The 14,509-nt window shown below is 32.2% G+C and overlaps 1 protein-coding gene across 1 annotated transcript in view; it reads right to left on the minus strand.

The window, feature by feature from the left end:
* The window catches only part of LOC107441107 (uncharacterized), a 41,668-nt gene extending 40,423 nt beyond the window's left edge, over positions 1 to 1,245 (minus strand). The window contains exons 1-2 of the mRNA XM_043047507.3: positions 1,056 to 1,245; positions 688 to 723 (exon numbers count right to left, since the gene is read on the minus strand). Of these exons, the coding sequence (XP_042903441.2) occupies positions 688 to 703 (16 nt within the window). The 5' untranslated portion in view covers positions 704 to 723; positions 1,056 to 1,245. The remainder of the gene's footprint in view (positions 1 to 687; positions 724 to 1,055) is intronic.
* Between the last annotated feature and the right edge of the window lie 13,264 nt (positions 1,246 to 14,509).

Here is a 14,509-nt window from a genome sequence, read left to right on the forward strand (position 1 = left end):
TATTTTACAAATTAAACCCTATTGTCAAATTAAATTCTAGATAAAACTGAATAGAAACTCATATACACTTTCGTGATATAAGAAAAAACATAGGTATAGTTAATATATAGCGTAATTCAAATCAGAGGTAATAAGTTAAAACCAAAAATTTATTTTCAGTTTTTTTTCTGACAAGAATACAGTCTACATTCAACACCATTTTTTCAAAATCATAGCAAGTTTTTCAGATCAAATCTAGCTATAGGCATAGATATTTACTAATTAACTGAAGAAAACATTGAAATTTTTCCAGAATAACAAATGCTATACAGCTAAAGTTCTTTAATGCTTTTTAAAATTTTTTGTTTACTAGTGCAAGAAATTTTTTGAATAGCAATATTAAGATTTACGTTTATGCATCTAAAAATAGTCAATACGGAACTGATGTTTATTGAAAATGCATTACAAAATAAGCAACAGATGAATTAAAAACAAATTTAATACTTTAATTTTCTATAAAAGATTTCATTTAAAATAAAAATAAATAAGAGGCTTTCTAAATTTTAAACAAATCAAATAACGCAAAGGTATTAGAATTATCTATTAAGCACAAATATTAAATATAACAGAAGAAAATATAAGATTAGTAATTTATCCTACTACACAGAAACACCCCCCAAAACAAAAATGTATAATAAGAAGTCTTACATTTTACGTCACTCATATTTCAAATTGGGAGCTAACCTACAACAAAAAAAAATAAAAGTTTTTTAGTGTTCGACAAACTAACACTTTTATTATCAATGAAAAAATAAACAAGTCAAACATATATCAACATGCAAACATAATAGGTTTTATCAAACATTAATCTCTGAATAAGATTTCATAAAATACTTTTATCATCTGAAATAATTCGATATTAAAGTGATAAAACACTGAATTGAAACTTAGTGATAAGATTAGTGTTAATGCGGTATTTCTTTTGTTACACAACTTAACAAAGGAGTAAATGGTTACCGAAACCTTTTATTTTAAATTATTTATCAGAATTAATAGTACATTTAAAACAAACTTACTCGAAATAGGTTGAAAATAGTGCTGAAGTAAATGAAAGGGATAACTTTATTCACTAATATGAAGCTTGCAACAGACAATAACAAACCGTAATGTTTGGCTGTTGTAGTTTGCTTATAACCGCTTGCATAAAGTGCGCCAAAACATGTCTTCCTACGAGGTGACACCTGATTGGCGAAGAGGTTTGAAATCAAAACTCAACTCTTCACATGCGCGATTCGCATCGGTAAAAGAACCGGTTCGTTCGATTTCTTTTTTCTTCTTTGAAAAGAAACTGGAGATTTTGGGAAGCTTTTCATTATTTTTATTAAGATAATAAAACCTAATCAATTTTATTGAACACTGCAAAACAAAATTTTTGCAGTGTTATATGTACAATTTTTTTTATTTCTTGCAAAATTGAATGATGGAACAAATTTTATTTAACATTGTAAATGTATTTTAGACGGTTTCCTAAAGAGCAGATAAAGGGAAATTTAATTGGGTCAAGTTTAAAATTTTATTTACCAATTTTCTTTCTATTATTCATTCTTGAATGAAAAGATAAAGTTTTCTCGTTTCCATTTTTATTAAGACAAAAAGAACAAAAGAAGAAAAAGAAGAAAAAAACAAGAAAGAGAAGTTTTTTTTTAACTAATTGTTTTGAAATTTCCATTTCATATTTCCCCCATGTTCATTCTAATTTTCTTTCCTTCCTTTTTTATGTAACAAAGGAGTATCATCCCGCGATATAAAGATAAAAAAAAATAGTCTATATTCAACTTAAATTGTTTAATATTTTGTATCAACGTCTTAAAAAAAATTATTGTCAATTGGAATGATCAGAACAATAAATGTTACGGTAGTGACATTCAATGTATAGTGCCAATAAAAAAATTAAAAAAAATTAAAAAAAATAGGAGTTAAATTAATGATGAGAAAAAGACTGTAAAGGCTAATATGTTTATTTATTTTTGAATTCAAAAATGTGATGGCTCAGCAGGGGATAGGGCGTTTGCCTTCCAATGAGGTAAACCGGGTTCGAATCCCAGAGATGACTGATAGATACGAATTCAGCATCCGGCTTGCACTGACCACAGTGCTGACGAAAAATATCTTCAGTGGTAGACGGATCAGTGTTAAGAGTCCCCTTACCGTCAGGCTAACGGTGGGGGGAACCGTGTAACGCAAATGCGGTTTAGTTGCAACAAAAAAGTCCTCAACGAAGGCACATTTCTCTTAATACCTGATCCAGGAGTTCCCGGGATTCTTCTGGATTGAATTATAAATTACAAGGCTACGGAGTTGAACATAGGTAGTCGTAAACCCAAAAAAATTGGGTCGGCTGTTCAACGACGATTATAAAATAAAATAAAATTTAAGAAAAATCGGGAAAGGTTGTTGATGATTCACTTTGATGCGTGATTAATTTAAGAACTCTAATTTTATTTTGAATTCTCAACTTATATATAGAACAACAATTAATTGTTGTTCTAAAGCGTTTATTTTATTTATTTATTTTTTCATCATTACAAATTAATTTTTAGACAGTTGAGGTTACGGTGCGTAGCCTAGGGAAGGATCAATGTATACAGTTCCTTCACAAAGACTAAAGCGAAAACTCCGTACAATAAAAATAAATATAATAAAAACTTCCCCACCTTTGAAATAAATTCATTAGTTTATTCATCCATTTTCATTAATTTTTAAAATGTCACTTGAAAATATGTCTTCAGTTAGATGAAAAATGGAAATTAGTAAAACTAGCCAAAAGTAAATTCTGTAAGCTGCAATTACCTGAGCAAAAACACCTTTTTTATAAAAAAATTCAAATCTCGAAAGTGCAGAATGCAAACTCCTTTTGATGTCCTCCACCGGGTCATAATTGGGTGTGTGTACGCCATATTACGAATTCGAAGCACTGAAATTTTCGTGCTCAAGTAATAGTTCACTCGAGTTCAGTTCTAAAACTGTTGGTCCTTCTTCAATTTCTAGTAAAATATCAATATGGCCCTGTTAACGTGAATGGCAGAAATCATGAGAATGTCGACATTCACAATCACTCACATAGTCGCATCGTCATCCTTCGGTGAATGTCCGAAATATTTTTTATATCCGATTTGATATTAATTTATTCTCTGATATCATTACATTTATATATATAGTCCCGCAGTGGACTGATCGTTAGGACACGGTTCCCAGCAGATCACCGAAGTCAAGCATCACTGGCTGCGGTCAGTGTGCGGGTGGGTGACCACTTGGATCAGTCTGCGTAGGGACCGAGGGTGTGCGGTATTGGTCCTCGTAAAAGTGTTCTACCGTAAAGTGCTCGACTTCGCGCGCAGGCCGTCGGGCTACCGAAGCGGGGGTGCCATCCCCCCCCGCAGAGGATCAAAATTGTGATGGTAGGTCTTCGGATCATCCTCAGGGATGTTTCCCAGACCGTCGCCAATAGCCCATTGTGCAGCTCTAGTGCGACGCAAATTAACAACACATTACATTTATACGATATTTTTAATATCTGCTGAGGATAGATTAGAAACATCAGTGTTCGGAGTACCGGTTAAATGAATACCGGGCAGTGACACTTTTTATTTTACATTTTATAACCGTCGATGAACCACCGACCCAAATTTTGGGTTTACGACTACTAATGTTCAACTATGTGGCCTTGCAATTTTGAACCCAACCCAGAACTCCTGGATCAAGTATTTCGAGAAAATTTGCCTTTAAAGAAGACTTTTTGATGGAACTAATCTGCATTTGCGTTACGTGGAGAGGAAGACCACGAGAATCTCCCATGGTTAGCCCGTTGACAAGGGAACTCTAACGCATGATCCGTCTACTACTGATGACTTATCACGTCAGCACTGTGGTCGGCGCAAGTCAGATGTGGAATTCGTATCGACCGGACATCGCTAGGATTTGAACCAACACCTCCTAGAAAAGAGTAGGCCTCTGCACGGGTTACCATAAATATCCTTTAGTAGTCCAAACGTAATGACATATTTCGTATTTTCAACCACTGCGCAGCTCAGTACCCCGAACGTAATGACATCTTTCTTATTTTTCATCAACTGCGCAGTTAACTTCGTCACATCGGACTACTAATTTGATCCGTGCTGAGGCCTTCATTATTCTAGGAGGTGTTGTTTGAACCCGGTTCACCCCCATTAGAAGGCGAACGCTCTATCCCCTGAGCCACCTCGGTTCTGGGTAGTGGCACTTGATTTTAAATAAAAAACATTGACGCAGGGCATACCGGGCAGTGGCACTTAATTAGACCTAGTGTATTTTTCGGACATTTACCAAAGCTACATATTTAACATTATCTACATATTTAACAAAATTATCAAATTATCTACATATTTAACAAAATTATCAAATTATCTACATATTTAACAAAATTATCAAACTATCTACATATTTAACAAATTTATCTACATACTGAACAAATTTATCTACATATTTAACAAATTTATCAAATTGAACTTTAAAAGCTTATACTTTCAATCAAAACATAAAAATATAAACTATTTCGCGAAATACGGATTTTTACTTAAGTCTAATCTCTACAAAGACAAATTTATTATCACAGAACTTAAAAATGACGTAAGAATTGGAGTTACAAAAAATTAAGCTAAATTAATCACACTGGCCAGACTTAATAGCTTAATATTAATAATAACCGCTTAATGCGATTTGCGTGAATATTGTATCACTTTCACCAAAACAACGTGGTGATTTTTCATAATCGCCAGTTGTATGAAAAATAGCCAAAACTTTATTCTTTTTATTGTAATATATATATTGCAATATTTATCAAAACATTTGTTGTCAACACATTGGAGAACGTCACACTATCACTTACTCGAAAAGAAAAGAGAATTCATTGGAATGGATTCAGATGACGATAATGATCTCTCCCGCTGATGGTTAAAGTTTAAATCAAAATAAATAAAAAAAACTAAAAAAAGGAGAGAAAGAGGTTAAATATCGGCAGAGGGCACTGAGACCAAGGAAATCATTAATCCAACCGCCAAAACGCCCACTTCAACAACCGACGAAGAAGGGAATTCTAAATAACTTGACTCATATTCAATGTCCGTTGGAATTATTTGGATTTGGAACTTTTTCAAGGACAAGAAATTCTTCCAGAGCAATTTTCTTTCTTCTAAGTTAACAACTGTTAATGATCTATCTTTTTATTTCATAATTTAACGTGTGACTGTGTTATTTATTTTATGTAAACACAGTGCAAAATATTAAAAAAAAACATCTTAACTTGTTATCTAATGATCAGAATTCCACACATGCAATCTGTTAATCAAGAAATTAGGCATAAAAACGTAGTGTCTCTAAACAAATTTGCCTTTTTTTCAATGAATTCGGTCCCTTTAAGTATGGGGGATCAGTGGCGTAAATTACACCCTCGTGGATCTGGAGAAACACTATATGATATATAAATATGCTGGTGATATAATTTATATTAAAATAATTTAAATTAAATTATATAAATTAATCTAATTAAAATAAAATGAAGGATAATAAATTTTCGATTGTTTTTTCATAGTATTCTTGTCTCATATAATAATTTTAAAATATTTGCGTAAAGTTTAAGAAAGGGTGCATTTACAAATGCCAGGGGGCGTATCTAAGTTTATGTACGTCACTGGGAGGGGAGATGTTGCAATCTGGAAAATGTAGTCGCAATATATTAGTCAGAAGAGCCGTTCGAAAGTTTTGATATAATTTCACTTTTTGTGTGTTTCCGTATATCTGAGGATTAAATAAAACGATCTGGAAACTTTTTTGCTCGCAATTCGACAAATTATTCATCAAAACATAATTCCAAAGAAAAAAAACATTTATTTTTATAATTATTTATTATATTTTATTATTTAATATATTAATCGTCGAAAAAGAAGATATACAAAGTCTTTTTTACATCCTTTTAAACTAGGCAATATTAAATAACTAAATAGAAAATTTTAGCAAAATCTTACGGTTAGTTTCTGCGAAATTAAACTTAATAAAAGTTAAAATTTAAATTTGTTTTGTTCTCTAGAACTATTCTGAGATTGATTCTGTTCAAATTTTGATTTCCATATCCAAAATTGCATGGTTAAGAATGTGCATAGTTTATGAATCAAAGTTTTGCCTAACCAATTTTAGCTTGAAAAAAAGTGATAAATTATTAAAACAAAGAAATAATGTTTTTTCTTTAATCGTGGAAATATCTTCGGATATGCAGATTTATAATTTGTACGGAACATAAATAAATAAGCAAAATAGAATTTCTTTAAGTCGCTTAAATGATTCCAAATATATAGCTGAATACACAAAAAGTGAAATTAACTTTTTGGCTCCATAACGTTCAATCGCTCTCCTGTGTTCCATGTTGGAACCTTTTTTTTTTCCAGATTGTAACTAACCCTTCATTTAATTGATATTTCCGACAACAGGCAATAGTTAGCTTTCCCGATGAATTGTGTTAAATGTAAAAAGTCTAATGAAAAATGCAGTTTACATTTCTTGAAGCCTTAAAATTTAATGATAAAAATATGCCCAATATATCTTAGACATACATTGTACTAGGAAATTCTTTTTAGAAGCGACAATTTAGACGATTCAATCAATTAAGCATTGGTCACAGTATCAATATGATATAATAGAGATTATACTTTTAAAATATGCAATTGTAAGTTTTTAAATTTCTCCTTTTTTAATAGTAAAAGAGGTGAATTTCATACTTGCAGGTGTAAGACGCAATCTTTTCAATTAAAATTTTTTCAGCTCATGATAAAAATAAAAAATAATAAAACATTCTGAAAAATTATATTTTGCACAAAAGTTTATGGTTCTGAAGCAAAAGTTTTTGATTGACTTTAACAGTTTTGAAAACATAGCAAAACACGCAAAAAGCGACATCAATAGTAGGAATCAAAATTTTTGGCATCTCACCTGACTGAAATATGGAGGTCATGCAACCCCCCCCCCCCTATGATTTTGAATGTCGAGAACTTTGTTCTGTAGGACAATAAGGCATAATTTATAAGCGAAAATATGTGTTTGTCTGATTTAGTCGCTTAGTTACCTAAAACAATGCCTGTATTAATTAATTAACAAATTTAAAGTTTGACCATCGAACCATAAAGTTGTATGCTCGTACTCGGGGGGGAGGCAATAGAAAAAAACGGAAGACCTAAAAATACTCGGCTTGGGACGATTGTAAACGAATTGAAAACAATAGGAAAGACTGAGAGAGAGGCAAAATATCTGACTATAAGCAGGTAGGTAGGTACTTACTATTAACGTTGCACGAGAGTTGTACAATGGGCTATTGGCGACGGTCTGGGAAATAATCCGGAGGATGATCCGGAGACATGCCATCACAATTTTATGATGTCCACTTCCTCAATTTAGATATAGATCGGAAGGGGAAGGAAATTTTCCCCAAATCCCTGTACCCGTATTTTATGAGCACGTACTCGGTGGGTTTTTGTGAAGTCGAGGATCGAACCCTGGCCCCTGCGGACCAAAGTCCGATTCTCAAACCACTGGGCAATCGCGGTCCCTGGCTACCAATAGAGTGAGATGGAAAGATATGATTGAAGCCCTATTCTCCCCGATTCGGAGTAAAAAGGAATATTTTATTTGATTAATCAAAAGTTATTTAGATGCCGCTTTTTCTTTATTTTGCCCTCTGTACAAAAGCGCGAAAAAAAAGAAGAAGAAAAATTGAACATTCTGAATAACTTTTGATCTGATGATTATATTTTCACATTTTAAATATTTTGAGAGCCTAACCTTAAATATTCTCATTAATGAGCGCAGTAAGTAACTAAATGAAGCACGCAAACGCATTCTGAATGAACATCATACTTTTTTTTCCGGCTGATTCGAATTTTTGATCCTCAAAATATGATAAGAGTAAGAGTGGTGAGAAGCAGCACTATAAAAAACACGTTCCCGATAGTTTGGTCAAGGAGAACAGTAACAAATTTGATCCAGTCACTTTAATTTTATTTTTTTTGCAGCAGCAACTCTCGAGAACTTTTTTAGAAAATGAAAAACTCTTGGATAGACTTTTAAAATTCGTTTTAACCAAAAACAATACCGTGCAAAAAAATATTTTTTCATAATTATTTATGAGTATTTTATTTAATACTTATCGTAAACATTTCGATCATAAGGCATACAAATTTCTACATCATTTTAAATAATGTAATTTTTAATGTCTAAATCCCGCAGTGGACTGATCGTTAAGACACGGTTTCCAGTAGAGCACCGAAGTCAAGCATCACTGGCTGCGGTCAGTTAGCGGGTGGGTGACCATTCTGAACTGCCTGCGTAGGGACCGAGGCTTCGCGGAATGGGGCCTCGTTGAACTGTTCTACCATAAAGTGCTCGACTTCACGCGTTGGTTGTTGGGCTACCAAAACAGGAGAGCCATCCCTTTAAAGAGGATCAAAATTGCGATAGCATGTCTCAGGATCATCCTCCAGGGATGTTTCTCCGACCATCGTGCAGCTCTTGTGTGACGTAAATGAACCACAACTACCTTTAGTGACAAAATGCGAAATTTGAACGAAATAGGTCGTATGTTTACTGATAAATCAAATTTTAAACATAATTTTTTTTTCAAAATTTTATTTACTTGTATAAGTTCATGTATTTTAATAGGGAGGAAAGGGTTAATCTGAGGAGTGTGACACAAAGGGGAAAGAATCAAAAATACAATTGTAAAATGTGACATATCTTACTGGTTCAGATTTACTGCCACTTTTGTATAACAGTTCTGTAACAGGTAGGGGGTTTGAGATAACATCTCTGTTTATTCTATAGAAGAAAACTTTACCTGAACCTCAGCTTTGCTGCACAATCTGTTCGTTTTAGAGGTCATCATTTTTATTCGAATGTGGAAAAAAAAGCGATCGTTTGTTATGAACTCGGTTCACATGCCGCAACGAATTTCAACTCTTGTTACCGTGGGTGTCGGGTACGTTAGAAAACGTAGGCGTTTAAAGCAGCCGTTGAAGGAAACGAAGATTTTTTTTAAAAAAATGATGGGAAAAGGTTTAGAAATGATCTGACCTGGCAATTTAGTGTATAATATCACCGCTTATCTTTTTTTTTTCTTTTCCAGTTTCATTGAACCTAGATAGATTCTATATCTTTAGACTGCGTAGAGGGTACACTATAATTTTTTTTTTCACCACAAAGATTTTGAACTAGTCTTAAACATAAACAATGAACAGTATTTTATTTAAAATAATATTTTTTTAATATTTATTAGAGTGTCATACATTAGTTTGATATAATATATTCAAAAGTTGTATAAATTCATTTGAAAATTTGCTATGCCAGCTTTCAGGTAATTTTTTTAAGCAATATATTCTAGAAATATATCTGGCATCCGGCAATTATCCCGATTTCTGACCTAACCGGCTAGATTTACCTTACCCGGTCCTGACAAAGGAATTTCACAACAGCTTTTTTCAAGATTAATTTACTCAAGACAACATTTATTTGCTACAACAAAAAGCGTATGCCAAAACTGAGATAGTTGTTTTAGAAGTTTTTTGAAGACAGATTTTGTTTTAAAAAAATAATAATTATTATTATTTACATAACAAAAATACTCATTTGAAGAATATTTATTATATTTTCAACATTAATTAATGATGTATGTTGAACCGAAGTATGTATGAATAAAGCTGCCCATTGGCAACGTAAAACTAAATTTTTACTACATTGTAAAAAATTTTGGTGTTTAGTTGCCACCATTTTCAGTGCTGAGATAAACTAAATACATTTTTTACAGAACTGTAGCTATCATGTGAAAAAATTATATGAACTTGGCAAAATAACAATTGTTTGAAAAATTAGTGTGAATAAACTACTAAAAACGTGCTTGTTTAAACGTTATGTTTTTACAATGGATTCTAATGCGCATGAAAATTGGTGTTGTCAAAAAGCAATCAAACAAAACGTGAATAACTATATAAGTAAAACAATATCAGTGAAAAAGTAAATAAAAATTTTCGTTTACCTCCACACCAAAAATGGTGGCAACTATGTACCAAATTTTTTTACAGCATGGAAAGTACAGGGGTTGGAAAAAATAATGGAAACATTTCGATACCAACACATTTTTTGATATTTCTCAAAAAATACATAGAGAATCAGTTTATAAATTTAGAAATGTGTAGATCGTGCAATTTATATCAATGAAGTTTAAAGTTTTTTTGATGTTTGAGGGACCGTCAATAAGTTGCAAAAGGAAAATATGTTTTTAATACCCTATGCCAAAAAGTGTAGCAATAAATTTGTAATTTATAACAATTATTTTGATTATTACATGCAATAATTGCAAAATCTATTTATAGAGATATGGACATTTTTATTAAAAACAAATTCTGTTTCTCACGTTTTTTTTTTCCTTCTTAAACTTTAATATTCAATAAAATTCTTTTGGATCAATTTAAAATTGATGACAAAATTATTGGTTTAAAATTTGAAAAAAAAATTTCGTTAAAAACTGCAGATTCTCAAGATATGAGTAATTCAAGTAGTACTTTTATACTGCGCATGCACGGAAAAAATTTTAGAACATTTTGTTCTTAATTTTGTAGTGAATCAGACTTGACAAACTAATAAAAAAAGTAATTTTTTAAGCAATTATCTAAGTAATTTTCTTATATTTCAAAAGAAAGTTGAAAATTATCAGGGTTTTTTTTTCACAAATTTCCTTTTGTACTATTAAACAAGATTTATTAAAAATGACACCGACATTGTCTATAAAAGTTTTCTTTGAATGTTTTTTTTCCCGAAGACCATCACACTTTGTTGTCCGAACCATCATTAGAAGGGTATTACCGTTTGTCAATAAATTTTGTTTAATAGTACAAAATGGTACATGTTTGTAGTACAATGTTTAATAGTACAAAATGAAATTTGTGGAAAACCCCTGATCATTTTTGATTTTTAGAGAGTAAGAAAACTGTTTAGAAAATTGCTAGAAACTTTTTAAATCTTTGAGATATTCAAGTCGGACTTAGTTATTTAGTTGCTAATTACGATTCATTACAAAAATAAAAATTTAATTTTGTCCGAGCGTGCATAGTATAATAAAACTACTTAAATTATCTTATAAGTATCTTACGCAGTTTTTAAAGAATTTTTCTCGAATTTTAAAACAATAACTTTTTAAACCGATCCAAAAGTTTTGTTCAATTTTATTGAATATATTTCAAAGCTGCAGCAAAAATACTCTAAAAAAAAAAAAAATCGTTTTTTTTTTTTTTTTTAAATGTCCATATTTACATAAATATTTAAGCTAGGTTTACTATATTTGTTTAATTAATGCTCGTATTAACCAAAATAATAGTTTTTTCTCTTTTTTTATGGCGGGAACTTGGGGTTTGTCCCATTGGCCACAGAAATGCCAGAACTGCTACTCTCTTCTTGTTACCCAAAGGGCATCTATGGCGAAGCCACGGAGGTGGAGCAGCGTCGCCCTCGTCACGCAACCACAAACCCGTTTGTAGGGCAGGTCACATTCACACAAAGATTTCCTCTTTGTGTGGACATAGAACACAGAGAGAAAGAAACATCCATGCCCTGAGCAGGATTCGAACCCGCGGCCAAAGGCTCCGCAGTCAGACACGCTAACCACTCGGCCACGTTGTCGGCCCAAAGTAATAGTTAAAAGTTACAAATTTATAACTACATTTTTTTGGCATAGGGTGTTCAATTTTTTTTCAGTTTGCAATTTATTGTCGGTCCCTCAGACCTTAAAAAGTTTTAAACTTCATTGATATATAATAGAAATTGCACAATCTAATCAATACTAAACTTACGAACGGATTCTCTGAGTATTGTTTTGAAAAATATCAAAAAAAATGTGCTAGTATTAAAGTGTTTTCTTTATTTTGACTAACCTTTGTATATTTCTTTCAACATTAGCTCCATACTTTCAATTTCGAACTAATGTGGTTTAAGTTTTCTTTTCGTCGGGCTAACAATGAGAGGTCATCGAGGTTCTATGTTTAAAGCAAATAAGGGTGAGTATCAAAGAAAAAAGCTTTTCATGAAAGCACCCTTCTTTGTTGCTTGCCTTGGGAGTTGCTTGGGGTCCAAAATGACACGAATACTAGAGATCTTCTTAACATTAAGGACAGCAAAACCGTTCTATGACTCTTCCGTTCATCATTAATAATGAGTTAAAATTTCTCACGAGTATCGAAATTATATGATATTGTACCAAGGTAGATTTCATTGCGCGTAAATTACATTTGTAGTTGACATGTGGTTAAAAATTAAACTCTGATTGTTAAAACATTTTTTCTTTAGTAAATCGTCGTTTTGTTAAAATAGCTTACGTTCTACAGAATCTTCATGGATAAATGCTGTTGAAAAATTAAGTTAATCAAATAAAACAATCAGTCAGTTATAAACTCTACTGTTAACAGGTGCCTCCACTTCTTACTTAGACACAATTTTATAGTAATCATTACACAACCGTACTGTACAAATACACATACACGTAAATATACAAATACGCATGCTATAAATTTCCTTAGAACTAATAAAGATTTGGGTGTGTTTATGCTTAAAACGGATCATTGAAGAGACATTTCTTTTAGCATCGCAGCAAATTTAATAAAACAAAAATAAATATATAAAGTAAAAACCACGAACGTAAAGTAACATGTCTATACGAGCACAATATATGCATTAAACATATGCAATCCACTAAAGTAAACTAAAAAGAAAGTAATCAGTTCTTGTGCGGTTTTTCCTCTCGGGCGAAAAGTGTAACTGTTCTCCCTGTCACAAGTTTGATTTTTTCCTTTTTATAGCTCCGAATCTCATTGAACTATATCTTTTATTTTATTTTATAACCGTCTTTGAACAGCTCACCCAAATTTGAGTTCACGGTTAGGCTATTTATGTTCTCCATAGACTTGTAATTTTGAACCCAATCCAGAAAACAAGGGTCTTCCTAGATCAGTACTCCCATACGTAGTCATTAGTCATGAGAACATGGAGGACTTTGTGACTCCGACAGATTTAACCTGCACCAGTCGCCATGTAATGCATGGGAATTCTTCGGCCGCCTGAATTTGAATTCCCGTTCTGACGCACACGAGCAGCCGCACTGCAGCCGCACTCAATTGAAATGCCATCGATTTTAATCATCACATCCTAATAATTATTAATTACTGGTGCTGCACAATAACCAATTATTTGCTTGTATCATTTTTATGAGTCAATCTCTTTTTTTTTATAACCGTCGTTAAACAGCCGATCCAATTTTTAGGTTTACTACTACTAATATATTCAACTCCGTAGTCTTGTCATTTTGAACCTAATCAAATATAAAAGAGAACTCCGGGATCAAATATTGGGAAAAATTTTCTTTCGTGGATAACTTTTTTTTAATGGAACCAACCCGCATTTGAGTTACACGGAGAAGAAAACCACGAAAAAACCCCACGGTTAGTCTGACAGCAAAGGAAGTACCACCTATCTTGTAAAATATGTATTCGACAGAAAATTATACAATTTTAATATCGTTTTATATTTGTGTTATATTACTCAGCCGGGTATCAGAAACAGTCTAGGACAGGGGTGGCGACTCTTTATACACCAACGTGCCATTTTTTCTAAAAAATTGTTTGATGAGGTCATAGACGTGCCGTCAAATAATTTTGACTTCGTAATTATTGGGAAAATATTAATACTAAATACTATCAACTCAAAACTCTTTATTAACATTGGAAAAAAAAATTTGCACTGTCTCAGTTATACGCGTAATTCAACTTAAAGTAACATCAGTGTGGCTTCTGTTGTGGCAGATTAGATGACAAACAACTTATATTAGATCGCAAGATGTTAGTTTAAGCAGGATTGTTAATTTTTTTGCTAGTTATTTATTGTTAGCTTATTTTTTATGGTTATTAATTGTTTTTTTTAGCATTAATTGTTAATTTTTTATTAATAATTGTTTATTATTTTGTGTGTTTTTTGTGAATTTTAATTTAATTGTTACATATGCTTTATAGTGTAATACCATTTGTGTAATAACAAATGTGATCGGTGGCGTGCCCGAAATATTGTGTAGGGTGCCATAAATGGCACGCTTGCCATTGGTTCGCCATCCCTGGTCTAGGACAACCCATAAAATTTTTGTCAGATGCCCTGCCGAGTAAAAGTCAATTTTCATTGGATGCATTCTCATCATCCCCAATACATCTGGTTTCAATGCTGACTACCCGAAGTTTTGCCGTAGTCTAAAACTGCCTGTAATTGCCTAATGAGTCAACAAGACGTTAGTTTGACGTTAAAGAAACGTTTTCTTTAGAGATTGAGGGAAACAAAAACAGTTCCATTTAATATCCAAAGAAAAAAAATATTTGTAAAGATTTTGCAACGTAAATAGAGGAAATCCAAATTTTGACCACCCGTC

This window comes from Parasteatoda tepidariorum, chromosome 10 (genome assembly GCF_982258835.1).
Source record: "Parasteatoda tepidariorum strain Cologne lab strain chromosome 10, Ptep-v5.0, whole genome shotgun sequence".
Lineage (NCBI taxonomy): Eukaryota > Metazoa > Arthropoda > Arachnida > Araneae > Theridiidae > Parasteatoda > Parasteatoda tepidariorum.